This window comes from Bos javanicus, chromosome 3, assembly GCF_032452875.1.
Source record: "Bos javanicus breed banteng chromosome 3, ARS-OSU_banteng_1.0, whole genome shotgun sequence".
In the NCBI taxonomy this organism is placed as follows: domain Eukaryota; kingdom Metazoa; phylum Chordata; class Mammalia; order Artiodactyla; family Bovidae; genus Bos; species Bos javanicus.
Window position 1 is genome coordinate 119,567,840 of NC_083870.1, and position 13,630 is coordinate 119,581,469.

The following is a 13,630-nucleotide window of genomic DNA, read 5'->3' on the forward strand; positions in this document are numbered from 1 at the left end:
AGGAGAGTGACTGAAGAGACAGAATGTCCTGAGGGCTGGACATGAGGGCTCTGGGGGAGACAGAGGTTTGGTTGGAAGTATTTGTTCTTCATTCATCCAAGTGATTCTTTCATTCATTTCATTCTACACTGAGGAAGCACATCATGGGCCCCCCATGCAAGTGTGAGATGAAGAGATCAGATAAGGCACCAGAAAAATGATGGTGAATGATGGGGCAAGACCCTAATCTTGAAGTTTGAATAACACAACTGTCAGAGCAGTGAACAGAATATTGAAACAGAATTTATGTCCCAAGTTCAACAAATTCCAGTGAAGGTATGTAAGTAGATAGACTCTCAGGCCATTCCTATCCCTCCTTCCCTAAATCTACTGTAAATATGAGGTTGGTAATCTCCCCTGAACCACCTAGAAGGGGAACCTGAGGACACTCAGCCTTGCCCCTTTCTTGGTGATAGCCTGGGTCACCACAGCCAACTAGGGGGAGTTACAAAGACCATGCTTCCCCTCAATCCTGAGTGGGGCTGTTCCTCCCCTCCCTCTTCTGTTCACTGATGTCGCCACCCAACAAGGCAGCAGGGAGCACCTGTGCTCCTGCTTCAGATGCTCCTAGTGCTCCCTGTCCTGGGTTTCTCCCCTCAGACTGCAGCTGGGAGCCCCAGGGAGTCAACGTGGATGTCTCGTACCCAAAGATCCAGTGACCTTCTACCACACAGCCAGACTACTTCTGACCACAGAAAATGGTGCTTTGTCAGCTCAAACATCTCTGAAAGTCCTGATGGCTGCCCTAGAGACAGGAGATAGAGAGAGAAGATGCCCTTTCTTGGCAGAGAGCACAGCTCCTTGCTCTCTGTCCCACACTCCCTGGGAGATCCTGGACCCTCTGTCTTGACCTGACCATTCAGAGTTCAACCTTCATGCTCCATGGACCCAACACACTGCCTGGATTCAGAGCCCAGTGGCCTCATTATGCCTCCCTTTGGTGGGGTCATCCACTCCCATGATCACCATGAGGAGGTGGCCCTGTGGACACAGGGGTGGTCTCTACCCTGGATGGTCAGTAGGGATGTGTCCTGCCTCTCTAACCACAACTCTCCATCTCCTTCTCTGCCTGCTCGGGAGGACTGCGGGGAGAGGCTGACAGCTAACTTATCTGATTGCTGCTCACAGTTACTCAGTAGGAAGCTACTCCAAGGTCTCTGCTTGATTCTTGTCCCCATTTGTCTCATCTCTGAGCATGCTGACATATATTACTGTATTTGTCTAATATAATGAATTTCTTTCTTTGAGAAGTTCCCATGGTGTCCTGCTCCACGTCTGGCATGCCTTGGTATCTTCTCATGCTACACGACTGTTCCATCTTCCAAATTCTGCCCCTCGTTTTACTCTGGTCCTCCTCCTCTTCCTCCTAGTCTTTCTCCTCCTCCTCCTTCTTTCTCTTCTTACATTTCTCTTCCTCCTCCTTTTTTTTTTTCCTTTCTCCTTCTCCTCCTTCTTCTCCCTTCTCTCTCTTATTCTTCTTTCATTCCGTGGATTTTCAAAAGGATATTCCAGGATTTATAATATCTTAATCTTAATTCCTCGACTTATAATATCTTAGGGCCTTCCCTGGTGACTCAGCTGGGAAAGAATCTGCCTGCAATGCAGGAGACCCCAGTTCAATTCCTGGGTCAGGAAGATCCCCTGGAGAACAGATAAGTTACCAACTTCAATATTCTTGGGCTTCCCTTGGGCCTCAGATAGTAAAGGTCCTGCCTGCAATAAGGGACACCTGGGTTTGATCCCTGGGTTGAGAAGATCCCCTGGAGAAGGGCATGGCAACCCACTCCAGTATTCTTGCCTGTGAAATCCCAAGGATAGAGAAGCCTGGTGGGCTACAGTCCATGGGGTCACAAAGATTCAGACACGACTAAGTGACTAAGAACAGCACATAGAATCTGAATCCAAAATGAGAAAAGGAAACACATTTTTTCTCTTACAGAATAGTACAATTATCATCGATATGTAAATTTAATTATATATATGATAAGGGATTAGTGGTTCTAGTAGAAGAGCATTAATTCTAACTTTGGAATAAATTTAGGAAGTTCATCAGATAGTCAATGGAGTAGAAATTCTCCAAAATCTGGAAAGCATGACTTTTAAAAACCCTGCACATCTCCATTTGTCTATGTTACCCAGATTTCAGATTGCAGTGAACATCTCTTTACAATTTTAGACGTAGTTTATTTGGTTTGTTCATCCTATACATGCACTGCATCCTGTGCCACATTGCAGGTTCTCAGCACGTATCTCCTGGCTGATTATAATTTGAGTTCAGTGCTAACTAGCCATTGTACTCTGAAATACACCTGACATAGCTCTAGTTATCTTAATTAAGTGTAGAATAAACATCTTAAATTTGAAGACCATGTTGTAGTTTTAATTCTGTTTCCTTACTTTTTTAAAAGATTAACAATTTTTATTGTGTTTAAAATAACATTTCTGTTGTAACCAATTATAAGTGTACAGCTTGTTGTTGATGTTCAGCTGCTAAGTCATGTCCGACTCTTTGTGACCCTGTGAACTGCAGCACACCAGACTTCAGACTTCCCTGTCCTTCACTGTCTCCCTGAGTTGGCCCAAACTCATGTCCATTGAGCCACTGATGCCTTCCAACCATCTAACCATCATAAGTGTACAGTTTAGTATTGCTCAATATATTCACCTTCTTGTGTAACAGATCTCCAGAAAATTTCATCCTGCAAAACTGAACTGCATACCCCTTCAGCAACAACTCCCTATTTTCCCCTCACCTCCACCACTGATAGTCAACATTTACTTTCTATCTCCATGAAAGTGGCTACTTTCAATTCCACAGGTAAGTAAAACACAGAATATGCCTTTTTCTCTCTGGTTATTTCACTTGGCATAATTTTTTCAAGGGTCATTCATATTGCTGTAAATGAACATATTTTCATTTTTAAAGGTTGAATAACATTCCATCATGTATATACACCACATTTTGCTTATCTATTCATCTATCATTTTGTTTATCTATTCAACACCTAGGGTACTTCTACCTTTCACCTGTTGTCCAAATATCTCTTTTAGATACTGCTTTCTAAGTTCATACATGCAATTACTGGATCATATAGTAAATGGTTTTTAATCTGGGAGAAAAGTCTCCAAAGTACTTTCCATAGTAGTTGTATCAATTTACATTCCCATCAACAGAGCAAAAATCTTCCAATTTCTCCACTTCCTAGTCAGCCTATCCTCTTTTCTTTCTTTGTTTTTAAGAGTAGCCATTCTAATACTTGTGAAGTAGTTATCACATTGCTGTTTTTTATTTTAATGTCACAGAAAATCAGTAAGGAAACAGTGCTTTTAAATGACCTATTATACCAGATAGAATGAGTTGCTATATACAGGATATTTTATCCCCAAACAGCAGAATACACATTTTTCAAAGTGCGTGTGGAATATTCTCTGGGACAGATCACATGCAAGACCACTAAATAAGTCTCAATAACTTCAAGAATATTGAAATCATAACACACCTTTTTCTGACCACAAAGGTATGAAACTAGAAACCAACTGCAAAAAAATAAAACTGCCACACACCCCACAAACACAGAGACTTAAACAATATGTTCCTAAACCACCTATGGGCTTCCCTGGTGGCTCAGAGGTTAAAGCGTCTGCCTGCAATGCGGGAGACCCAGGTTCAATCCTTGGTTCAGGAAGCTCCCCTGGAGAAGGAAATGGCACCCCACTCCAGTATTCTTGCCTGGAGAATCCCATGGAGAGAGGAGCCTGGTAGGCTACAATTCATGGGGTCGCAAAGAGTCGGACATGACTGAGCGACTTCACTTTCACTTTCACTTAAACTACCTATAGGTCATTGAATTAATCAAAGAAGAAATTTTAAAAATACCTGGAGTCAAAGGAAAAGGAAAACACATCAATCCAAAATCTATGTGATGCAGCTAAAACAGTTCTAAGAGTGAAGTTTATAGCAATACAAACTAATTCATAAAATAAGAAAAATATCCAATAAACAATCCAACTTTATACCAAAAGAAAATAGAAAAAGAGAATAAACAAAATCCAAATTTACTAGAAGAAACGAAATAATAAAAGTCAGACCACGGACTTCCTTGGAAGTCCAGTGGTCAAGACTTCATCTTCCAATGCATAGGGTGCAAGTTTGATTCCTGGTTGGAGAGCTAAGATTCCACATGACTTGGGGCCAAAAAAAAAAAAAAAACAGAAGCAATGTTGTAACAAATTCAATACAGACTGTAAAAATGGTTCCACATCAAAGAAATCTTTTTAAAATATCAGGCCAGAAATAAATAAATCAGAGTAAAAGAAAAAAAAAATAGAAAAGATCAATGAAACCATAATTGGTTCTTTGAAAAGATAAACTAAATTGATAAGCCTTTAGCCAGATACATTAAGAAAAAAGAGAAGGCCCAAATAAACACGGAGAAGGCAATGGCACCCCACTCCAGTACTCTTGCCTGGAAAATCCCATGAATGGAGGAGTCTGGTAGGCTGCAGTCCATGTGGTCGCTAAGAGTCGGACACGGCTGAGCGACTTCACTTTCACTTTTCACTTTCATGCATTGGAGAAGAAAATGGCAACCCACTCCAGTGTTCTTGCCTGGAGAATTCCAGGGACAGGGGAGCCTGGTGGGCTTCTGACTATGGGGTCGCACAGAGTCAGACATGACTGAAGCGACTTAGCAGCAGCAGCAGCATGAAACAGGAGAAGCTACAACCAACACGACAGAAATGCAAAATATTTTAAGAGATTACTATGACCTGTTATAAGCCAATAAAACTGACAGCCTGCAAGAAATTGGGCAAGTTCACAATCATGTGGCTTCCAAAGACTGAATTAGGAAAAAACAGAAAATCTAAAAAGTTCAAAAATGGATAAGAAGATTGAATCAGTAATGAAGAACCTTCTAAGAGAGAAAAGCCACAGGCCAGATGGTTTCATGGTGAATTCTACAAAACACTAAAGAGTTATCAATGCCAATACTTCTCAAGCAACTTCAAAGTGTTGGAGAAGAGGGAACACTCTCAAACTCGTTCAAGTCCAGCAGTACCCCGATACAGAAGCCAGAAAAGGTCACAACAGGAAAGAAAAACTACCAACTATTATCTCTAATGAGCATAGATGCCAAAATTCTCAACATATTATGAAATTCTTTACAGTCTGAGCCACCAGGGAAGTCTTTTGGATTTAGGGTCCTTCTAATCCAGTATGGCCTCTTCCTAACTAATTCATTTGGAAAGACCCTATTTCCAAATAGGGTAATAGTCTGAGTTACCAGGACTTCTCTGGTATCTCAGCTGATGAAGAATCCACCTGCAAAGGAGGGGACCTCGGTTTGATTCCTGGGTCAGGAAGATCTCCTGGAGAAGAGATAGGCTACCCACTCCAGTATTCTTGGGCTTCCGTGCTGGCTCAGATGGTAAAGAATCCACCTGCAATGCAGGAGACCTGGGTTCGATCCCTGGGTTGGGAAGATCCCCTGGAGATGGGAAAGGCTACCAACTCCAATATTCTGGTCTGGAGAATTCCATGGACTATGTAGTTCACGGGGTCACAAACAGTTGGACACAACTGAGCAACTTTGCCATCCTCTTAGTATAGTGGTTGAGTATCCCTGCCTGTCATGTGACAGACCTGGATTTAATTCCCTGATGGGGAAGCAACATGCCCTTTGGGCTTCCCTGGTAGCTCAGCTGGTAAAGAATATGCCTACAAGGCAGGAAACCTGGGTTCAGTCCCTGGGTTGGGATGATCCCCTGGAAAAGGGAATGGCTACCCACTCCAGTATTCTGTCCCAGAAAATTCCATGGACAGAGAAGCCTGGAGGGGTACAGTCCATGGGATCGCAAAGAGTTGGACATGACTGAGCGACTTTCACTTTCACTTTCTTTCTGAATTTCCAAGTAGACACTGTTTTGGGGGGAGCAGGGTGGTTGTGACACTGTTCCCCTTGCCACAGTGATGCTCCACGTTCTTCAAGGGAATTTATATTCTGCAGTTTCTGAATGTCATGTTCTATTTACGCCAAGAAAGTATGCTTGGCTGATTTTTTTTTTTTCATTTTATTTTTTAACTTTACAATATTGTATTGGTTTTGCCATATATCAACATGAATCCGCCACAGGTATACACATGTTCCCCATCCTGAACCCTTCTCCCTCCCTGTACCATCCCTCTGGGTCGTCCCAGTGCACCAGCCCCAAGCATCCAGTATCATACATTGAACCTGGACTGGCGACTCATTTCATATACGATATTATACATGCTTCAATGCCATTCTCCCAAATCATCCCACCCTCTCCCTCTCCCACAGAGTCCAAAAGACTGTTCTATACATCAGTGTCTCTTTCGCTGTCTCGCATAGAGGGTTGTCGTTACCATCTTTCTAAATTCCATATATACGCATTAGTATACTGTATTGGTGTTTTTCTTTCTGGCTTACTTCACTCTATAATAGGTTCCAGTTTCATCCACCTCATTAGAACTGATTCAAATGTATTCTTTTTAATGGCTGAGTAATACTCTGTTGTGTATATGTACCCCAGCTTTCTTATCCATTCATCTGCTGGTGGACATCTAGGTTGCTTTCATGTCCTGGCTATTATAAATACTGCTGCGAAGACCCATCACAAGCATGGAAACTGAAACTGTAATCAGAAATCTTCCAGCAAACAAAAGCCCAGGTCCAGACAGCTTCACAGCTGAATTCTACCAAAAATTTAGAGAAGAGCTAACACCTATCTTACTCAAACTCTTCCAGAAAATTGCAGAGGGAGGTAAACTTCCAAACTCATTGTATGAGGCCACCATCACCCTAATAGCAAAACCTGACAAAGATGCCACAAAAAAAGAAAACTATAGGCCAATATCACTGATGAACATAGATGCAAAAATCCTTAACAAAATTCTAGCAATCAGAATCCAACAACACATTAAAAAGATCATACACCATGACCAAGTGGGCTTTATCCCAGGGATGCAAGGCTTCTTCAATATCCACAAATCAATCAATGTAATACACCACATAAACAAACTGAAAAATAAAAACCATATGATTATCTCAATAGATGCAGAGAAAGCCTTTGACAAAATTCAACATCCATTTATGATGAAAACTCTCCAGAAAGCAGGAATAGAAGGAACATACCTCAACATAATAAAAGCTATATATGACAAACCCACAGCAAACATTATCCTCAATGGTGAAAAATTGAAAGCATTTCCTCTAAAGTCAGGAACAAGACAAGGGTGCCCACTTTCACCACTACTATTCAACATAGTTTTGGAAGTTTTGGCCACAGCAATCAGAGCAGAAAAAGAAATAAAACGAATCCAAATTGGAAAAGAAGAAGTAAAACTCTCACTGTTTGCAGAAGACATGATCCTCTACATCAGTTCAGTTCAGTTCAGTCACTCAGTCGTGTCCGACTCTTTGTGACCCCATGAATCGCAGCACACCAGGCCTCCCTGTCCATCACCAACTCCTGGAGTTCACTCAGACTGACGTCCATCGAGTCAGTGATGCCATCCAGCCATCTCGTCCTCTGTCATCCCCTTCTCCTCCTGCCCCAAATCCCTCACAACATCAGAGTCTTTTCCAATAAGTCAAGTCTTCACATGAGGTGGCCAAAGTACTGGAGTTTCAGCTTTAGCATCATTCCTTCCAAAGAAATCCCAGGGCTAATCTCCTTCAGAATGGATCCTCTACATAGAAAACCCTAAAGACTCCACCAGAAAATTACTACAACTAATCAATGGATATAGTAAAGTTGCAGGATATAAATTCAACACACAGAAATCCCTTGCATTCCTATACACTAATAATGAGAAAATAGAAAGAGAAATTAAGGAAACAATTCCATTCACCATTGCAATGAAAAGAATAAAATACTTAGGAATATATCTACCTAAAGAAACTAAGACCTATATATAGAAAACTATAAAACACTGGTGAAAGAAATCAAAGAGGACACTAATAGATGGAGAAATATACCATGTTTGTGAATTGGAAGAATCAATATAATGAAAATGAGTATACTACCCAAAGCAATTTATAGATTCAATGCAATCCCTATCAAGCTACCAACGGTATTTTTCACAGAGCTAAAACAAATAATTTCACAATTTATATGGAAATACAAAAAAAAACTCAAATAGCCAAAGCAACCTTGAGAAAGAAGAATGGAACTGGAGGAATCAACCTGCCTGACTTCAGGCTCTACTACAAAGCCACAGTCATCAAGACAGTATGGTAGTGGCACAAAGACAGAAATATCAATCAATGGAACAAAATAGAAAGCCCAGAGATAAATCCATGCACCTATGGACACCTTATCCTTGACAAAGGAGGCAAGAATATACAATGGATTAAAGACAATCTCTTTAACAAGTGGTGCTGGGAAAACTGGTCAACCACTTGTAAAAGAATGAAACTAGAACACTTTCTAACACCATACACAAAAATAATAAAATGGATTAAACATAAGACCAGAAACTATAAAACTCCTAGAGGAGAACATAGGCAAAACACTCTCTGACGTACATCACAGCAGGATCCTCTATGACCCACCTCCCAGAATGTTGGAAATAAAAGCAAAAATAAACAAATGGGACCTAATTAAACTTAAAAGCTTCTGCACAACAAAGGAAACTATAAGCAAGGTGAAAAGACAGCCTTCAGAATGGGAGAAAATAATAGCAAATGAAGCAATGGACAAACAACTAATCTCAAAAATATACAAGCAACTCCTACAGCTCAATTCCAGAAAAATCAATGACCCAATCAAAAAATGGGCCAAAGAACGAAATAGACATTTCTCCAAAGAAGACATACAGATGGCTGATATTTTAAATCATTTATAATATATAACTACCAACTTTGTCTTCTTGTTTTATCAATTACTGAGAAAGATGGGGCTCTCAGTCTGGGCCAGGGACCCCCCACCTCAGGTGTGGCTCAGCCACCCCCAGTTCCCTCCTCCGCCTATAACAGAATTCATGGGGGTGCCTGGTCCATCCCACAGCTCTCTTGAAAGCTGGGCAGCAAGGACCCAGGGCACCATTTTAAGGAAACCAGTCCCAGAAATGCCAATGGTCAACAAATTAATACGTGAAAAAATATGCAGCCTCACAAGGAAATAGAGGCCTGGGCTTCCCTGATGGCTCAGACGGTAAAGAATCTGTCTGCAATGCAGGAGACCCAGGTTTAGTCCCTGGGTCGGGAAAACCCCTGGAGAAGAAAATGGCAACCCACTCCAGTATTCTTGCCTGGAAAATCCTATGGACAGAGGAGCCTGGTGGTCTACCATCCATGGGGTCACACAGAGTCAGACACGATTGAGCGACCAGCACGTTCATAGGCACTACCTGCCTGCTTAGTGTGCAAATGTCAGGGTGGATGACGATGAGCCATGGTGAGGGAAGGAAATTCAAATCTTTGTGAGCCATTGGAAGAAAATAAGTTGTACGTTTCTGGAGTAAATAGACTGTATTAATAAAAAAATAAAGACAAAGCAAGCTGTCTATGCCATAATGACCTGTGATGTGGTTGTAGGACCCTAGCCCACAGAAATATTAGTAGGAGCCCAGAATGAACGTAGGTTGAGTTGTGGTTTGTGAGAGAAAGGAGAGTGAGGGAGTTAGGGTTAGGAAACCCATGACGCTGGCTGCGCCCACACAGGGGAACACCGCGGAGACGTTCAGAACCGACCCGGGAAGACCCCCTTGCTATGCTGTCTGTTAAGTGAAGGCCCCAACCGCGAGCTAAGGACAGCATGACCCAATTCACACAAAGATCCCAAAAGAAAGGCTTCACGTGTGCAGACAGACCTTGGGCAGACACCCCCAACTGCTAAGAGAGGCGAGGCTTTACTGGGGCCAAAGGAAAACGCATTTCCATGGTACTGTTGTGCGGTCAACTGCTCAGTCATGTCTGACTCTGCGGCCCCATGGACTCTAGCCACCAGGCTCCTCTGTCCATGGGATTTTCCAGACAAGAATAGTGGAGTGGGTTGCCATTTCTTTCTCCAGGGGATCTTCCTGACCCAGGGATGGAACTCGCGTGCCCTACATTGACAGGTGGGTTCTTTACCACTAGCGCCACCTGGGAAGTCCTCATTGTACTATATCACATCTTAATTCTTGAATTTCATCAAACGTGTTTATTCTGAAATTTCACACACACACACACACACACACACACACACACGGAGAATTTTAGACATGCCGGCAACAACAAAAACAACAGAGGGGATTCAGAGTCCATTTCCACGTTCCCATTATTCAAGGGGGTAAGGATGTGCCCACATTTCAGGCTTGTGGAGGCAGAGTCTCTAAGTCTGGAGTAGAGAGGGCCGTGTGCTGGCCTGGGCACAGATTGCCCACCTGCCCCCCTTCCTCACACTGACAACCTCCAAGGATGGGCAGGAGTGAGGGCTGAGGGCCAGGAGGTCACACCTGCCCCCTGGGGAGACCTATCCAACGAGGGGCACTGGGTCCCTCTAACTTGTCTGTGTTCCTCTCCTGTTGGCTCCCCACTGCTTGCTGAAGACTTCAGGCTTCCTGTCTGTCCTGCCTTGGGTCAAAAGGGGTCAGGGGAAGATTGGCCTTGGGACTGCAGCTCCTGGGACCTGGGGGTTGGCAGTCCCAGTGCACTCAGAGCCCAAGCCTCACCTAATTGGCCATCAGAGGCCTTGAGTCCCAGACCTGCAGGTAGAGAACACCTTGCCCCACTGAGTGACCCAGAGGTGTGGGCAGGGCATGGAAGAGCAGATGAGCTTCCTCCAAGATCCAGTAGTTCCCACTCCAGAATCTGGGGCACCAGTCTGATACTCTCTGAGACCCCAGACACCATCCTTGGCACGCCCTCATTCTCCCTTCACTATACAGGAAGGCAAAGCTGAAAGGGCAGTAGACAGGTGTCCTGGTGCTGACTGATTATCATCAGCACAGACCTGGGTCAAGAGCTCAGGAGGCCCTGGGAGAGCAGTTCCTGGCTGTGTGGGGCTGGGCAATCACAGCCCTCACCTGGACAAGGTAAGGTCAGGGCAGCCACCCTCAGGGCTGCAGGAGTGGGAGGAGACCATGTGGGTCAGGGGGCAGGGCCATGCATACAGTAAGCACTCAGGTCTGCTCTCAGCAGGGGAAGTGGGGACACCCTCCTGCCTGGCCAGCCCTGGACTCATCTCACGGATAATGCCCCAGTCCAGGCTCAGAGGCAGTGATGCTGAGATGGGAATCTAGGCATGCAGGGGAGAGAAACAGGAAACACCAACATTAGCCCAGGGAGACCTGGCCCCTGCCCTGCTCCTGGCCTGTCCAAGACGTGGTGGGCAGAGACACCCAGGAAACTTTTCTGAGATTAATGAAGAGTACACGAAGGGGCAGAACGTGCAGGGTTAGATACGTGAGAAAAGAGCAGAAAGCTGGCAGCGTCGCTGGGAAGACAGGCGGCTGCGGCGCCATTTCTGCACTCCAGACTCAGCTCTGCAACCCTCCTGGCACCCCACCCCACCCCACAGTGACTGTTCAGAGTCCCCACAGGCTGAGTGCTCCCTGCAAATTTGTGAATTAGCCAATCGGAGAAAATGTTGCCTTTTCAGGTCAGTCTGAGCTCGCCTGGAGGACTGGGTGCTGAAGGGTCCCTGTTCTCCAAGACAGTATGACCTTGTGACCCTCACCTCCTCCCTCTCCCTGCTTCCCACCTGCTCTCTGCCCTGTGTCCCCCAGCTCAGGGCCATGGCATCCCACAGAAATGGAAACCTCTCAGATATGCCTCTGCAGGAGTTCATGCTGGAGGGATTTGAGGGTGGCCTACAGACCCAGGCCCTGCTCTTTGCTCTGTTCCTGGCCCTGTACGTGGTGGCTGTCCTGGGGAACCTCACCATGATCGTGGTCATCACCCTGGATGCCCATCTGCACTCCCCAATGTACTTCTTCCTCAAGAACCTCTCCTTCCTGGACCTGTGCTACTCATCTGTCATTGCCCCCAAGGCCCTGGTCAACTTCCTGTCCTCCTCCAAGGTCATCACCTTTAAGGGATGTGCCACCCAGTTCTTCTTCTTCTCCATGATGGGCACGACTGAGACTCTCCTCTTGGCCGTGTTGGCCTATGACCGCTTCGTGGCCATCTGCAGCCCCCTGAGCTACCCCATCTCCATGCGCCCCTCGGTCTGTGCCTGCCTGGTGCTGGGCACCTACTGCGGGGGCTGCCTCAACTCTGGGGTGCAGACAATCCTCACATTCAGCCTCCCATTCTGCAGCTCCAACCACATCAACCACTTCTTCTGTGATGTGATCCCCCTGCTCCAGCTCACTTGTGCCAGCACGGCCATCAATGAGTTGGTCTTGTTTGCTATGTGTGGCCTCATCATCGTGGGCACCACACTCGTGGTCCTCACCTCCTATGGCTACATCACAGTGACCATCCTGAGGATGCACTCAGGAGGAGGGAGACACAAGCTCTTCTCCACCTGTGGCTCCCACATGACAGCCGTATCCCTTTTTTATGGGACCCTTTTTGTCATGTATGCCCAGCCGGGAGCTGTGGAGTCCGTGGAGCAGGGCAAGGTGGTCTCTGTCTTCTACACCCTGGTCATCCCGATGCTGAATCCCCTCATCTACAGTCTGAGAAACAAGGACGTGAAGGATGCCCTGCGGAGACTGGGCCAGAAGCACACAGCCACGTGATGGAGGGTGACCAGAGAGACCCAGTGTCCTGAGGGCTGAACAAGAAGACTTGAGGGGAGGCACTGGATTTGGTTTGAGGAATTCATTCTTTATTCAGCTAATTCATTCTTTCACCCAGCATTTTATCCAACCCTTCTTTGAAGCACATCATGAACCACACACTACAAGTTTAAGATGCAGAGATGAATAAGGCATCTTGTTTGCCACCAAAAATCTAATGGCCCACAGTGGGGCAAGACACTGAACTTGAAGTTTCTGTAACACGGTGGGCAGAGTCATGAACTGGGAGTCTTTGAAGCATAGTATGGGTCCCAGTTCAACATCAATTGGAGAAGGTATGTGGACTAGACAAACTCTCTGACCTTATCCCTTCACTTCTTTATTGAATGTAATGTAAATATGTACCCAGAAATCTACCCTGGGACAACTAGCAGGGGGCTTTAGGACACTCAGCCCAGCCCCTTCCTTGGTGATAGCCTGGGCATCCCCACAGCCAATTAGGGGAGTTAGGAAGACCATGCTTCCCCTCAATCCTGCAGCGGGGCTGTTCCTCCCCTCCCCCTTCTGTTCACTGATGCCACCACCCAACAAGGCAGCAGGGAGCACCCGTGCTCCTGCTTCAGAGGCTCCTAGTGCTCCCTGTCCTGGGTTTCTCCCCTCAGACAGCAGCTGGGAGCCCCAGGGAGTCAACGTGGATGCCTGACACCCATAGTTCACCATCCAGCCTGACAGGTGATACTGTCCTGACTATTTGTGACCCTAAGAAATGGAGCCTTGTCAGCACCAACACCTCTGAATAAGGATAGAGGTCCTGGTGCTGCTGCAGAGCGCAGGGGGTAGAGAGAGGGAGCAGTTTCTTGGTAGAAGCACAGCTCCCTGGCCGTCTGTCCCACA

The 13,630-nt window shown here is 45.4% G+C and overlaps 1 protein-coding gene across 1 annotated transcript; it reads left to right on the plus strand.

Annotated features, from left to right (window-relative positions):
* The first annotated feature begins 11,785 nt into the window (after positions 1 to 11,785).
* LOC133245393 (olfactory receptor 9S13-like) lies at positions 11,786 to 12,972 on the plus strand. Its single transcript, XM_061413271.1, has one exon. The coding sequence runs from the start codon at positions 11,786 to 11,788 to the stop codon at positions 12,734 to 12,736; it is 951 nt and encodes a 316-aa protein (XP_061269255.1). The 3' UTR covers positions 12,737 to 12,972.
* Positions 12,973 to 13,630: the final 658 nt, after the last annotated feature.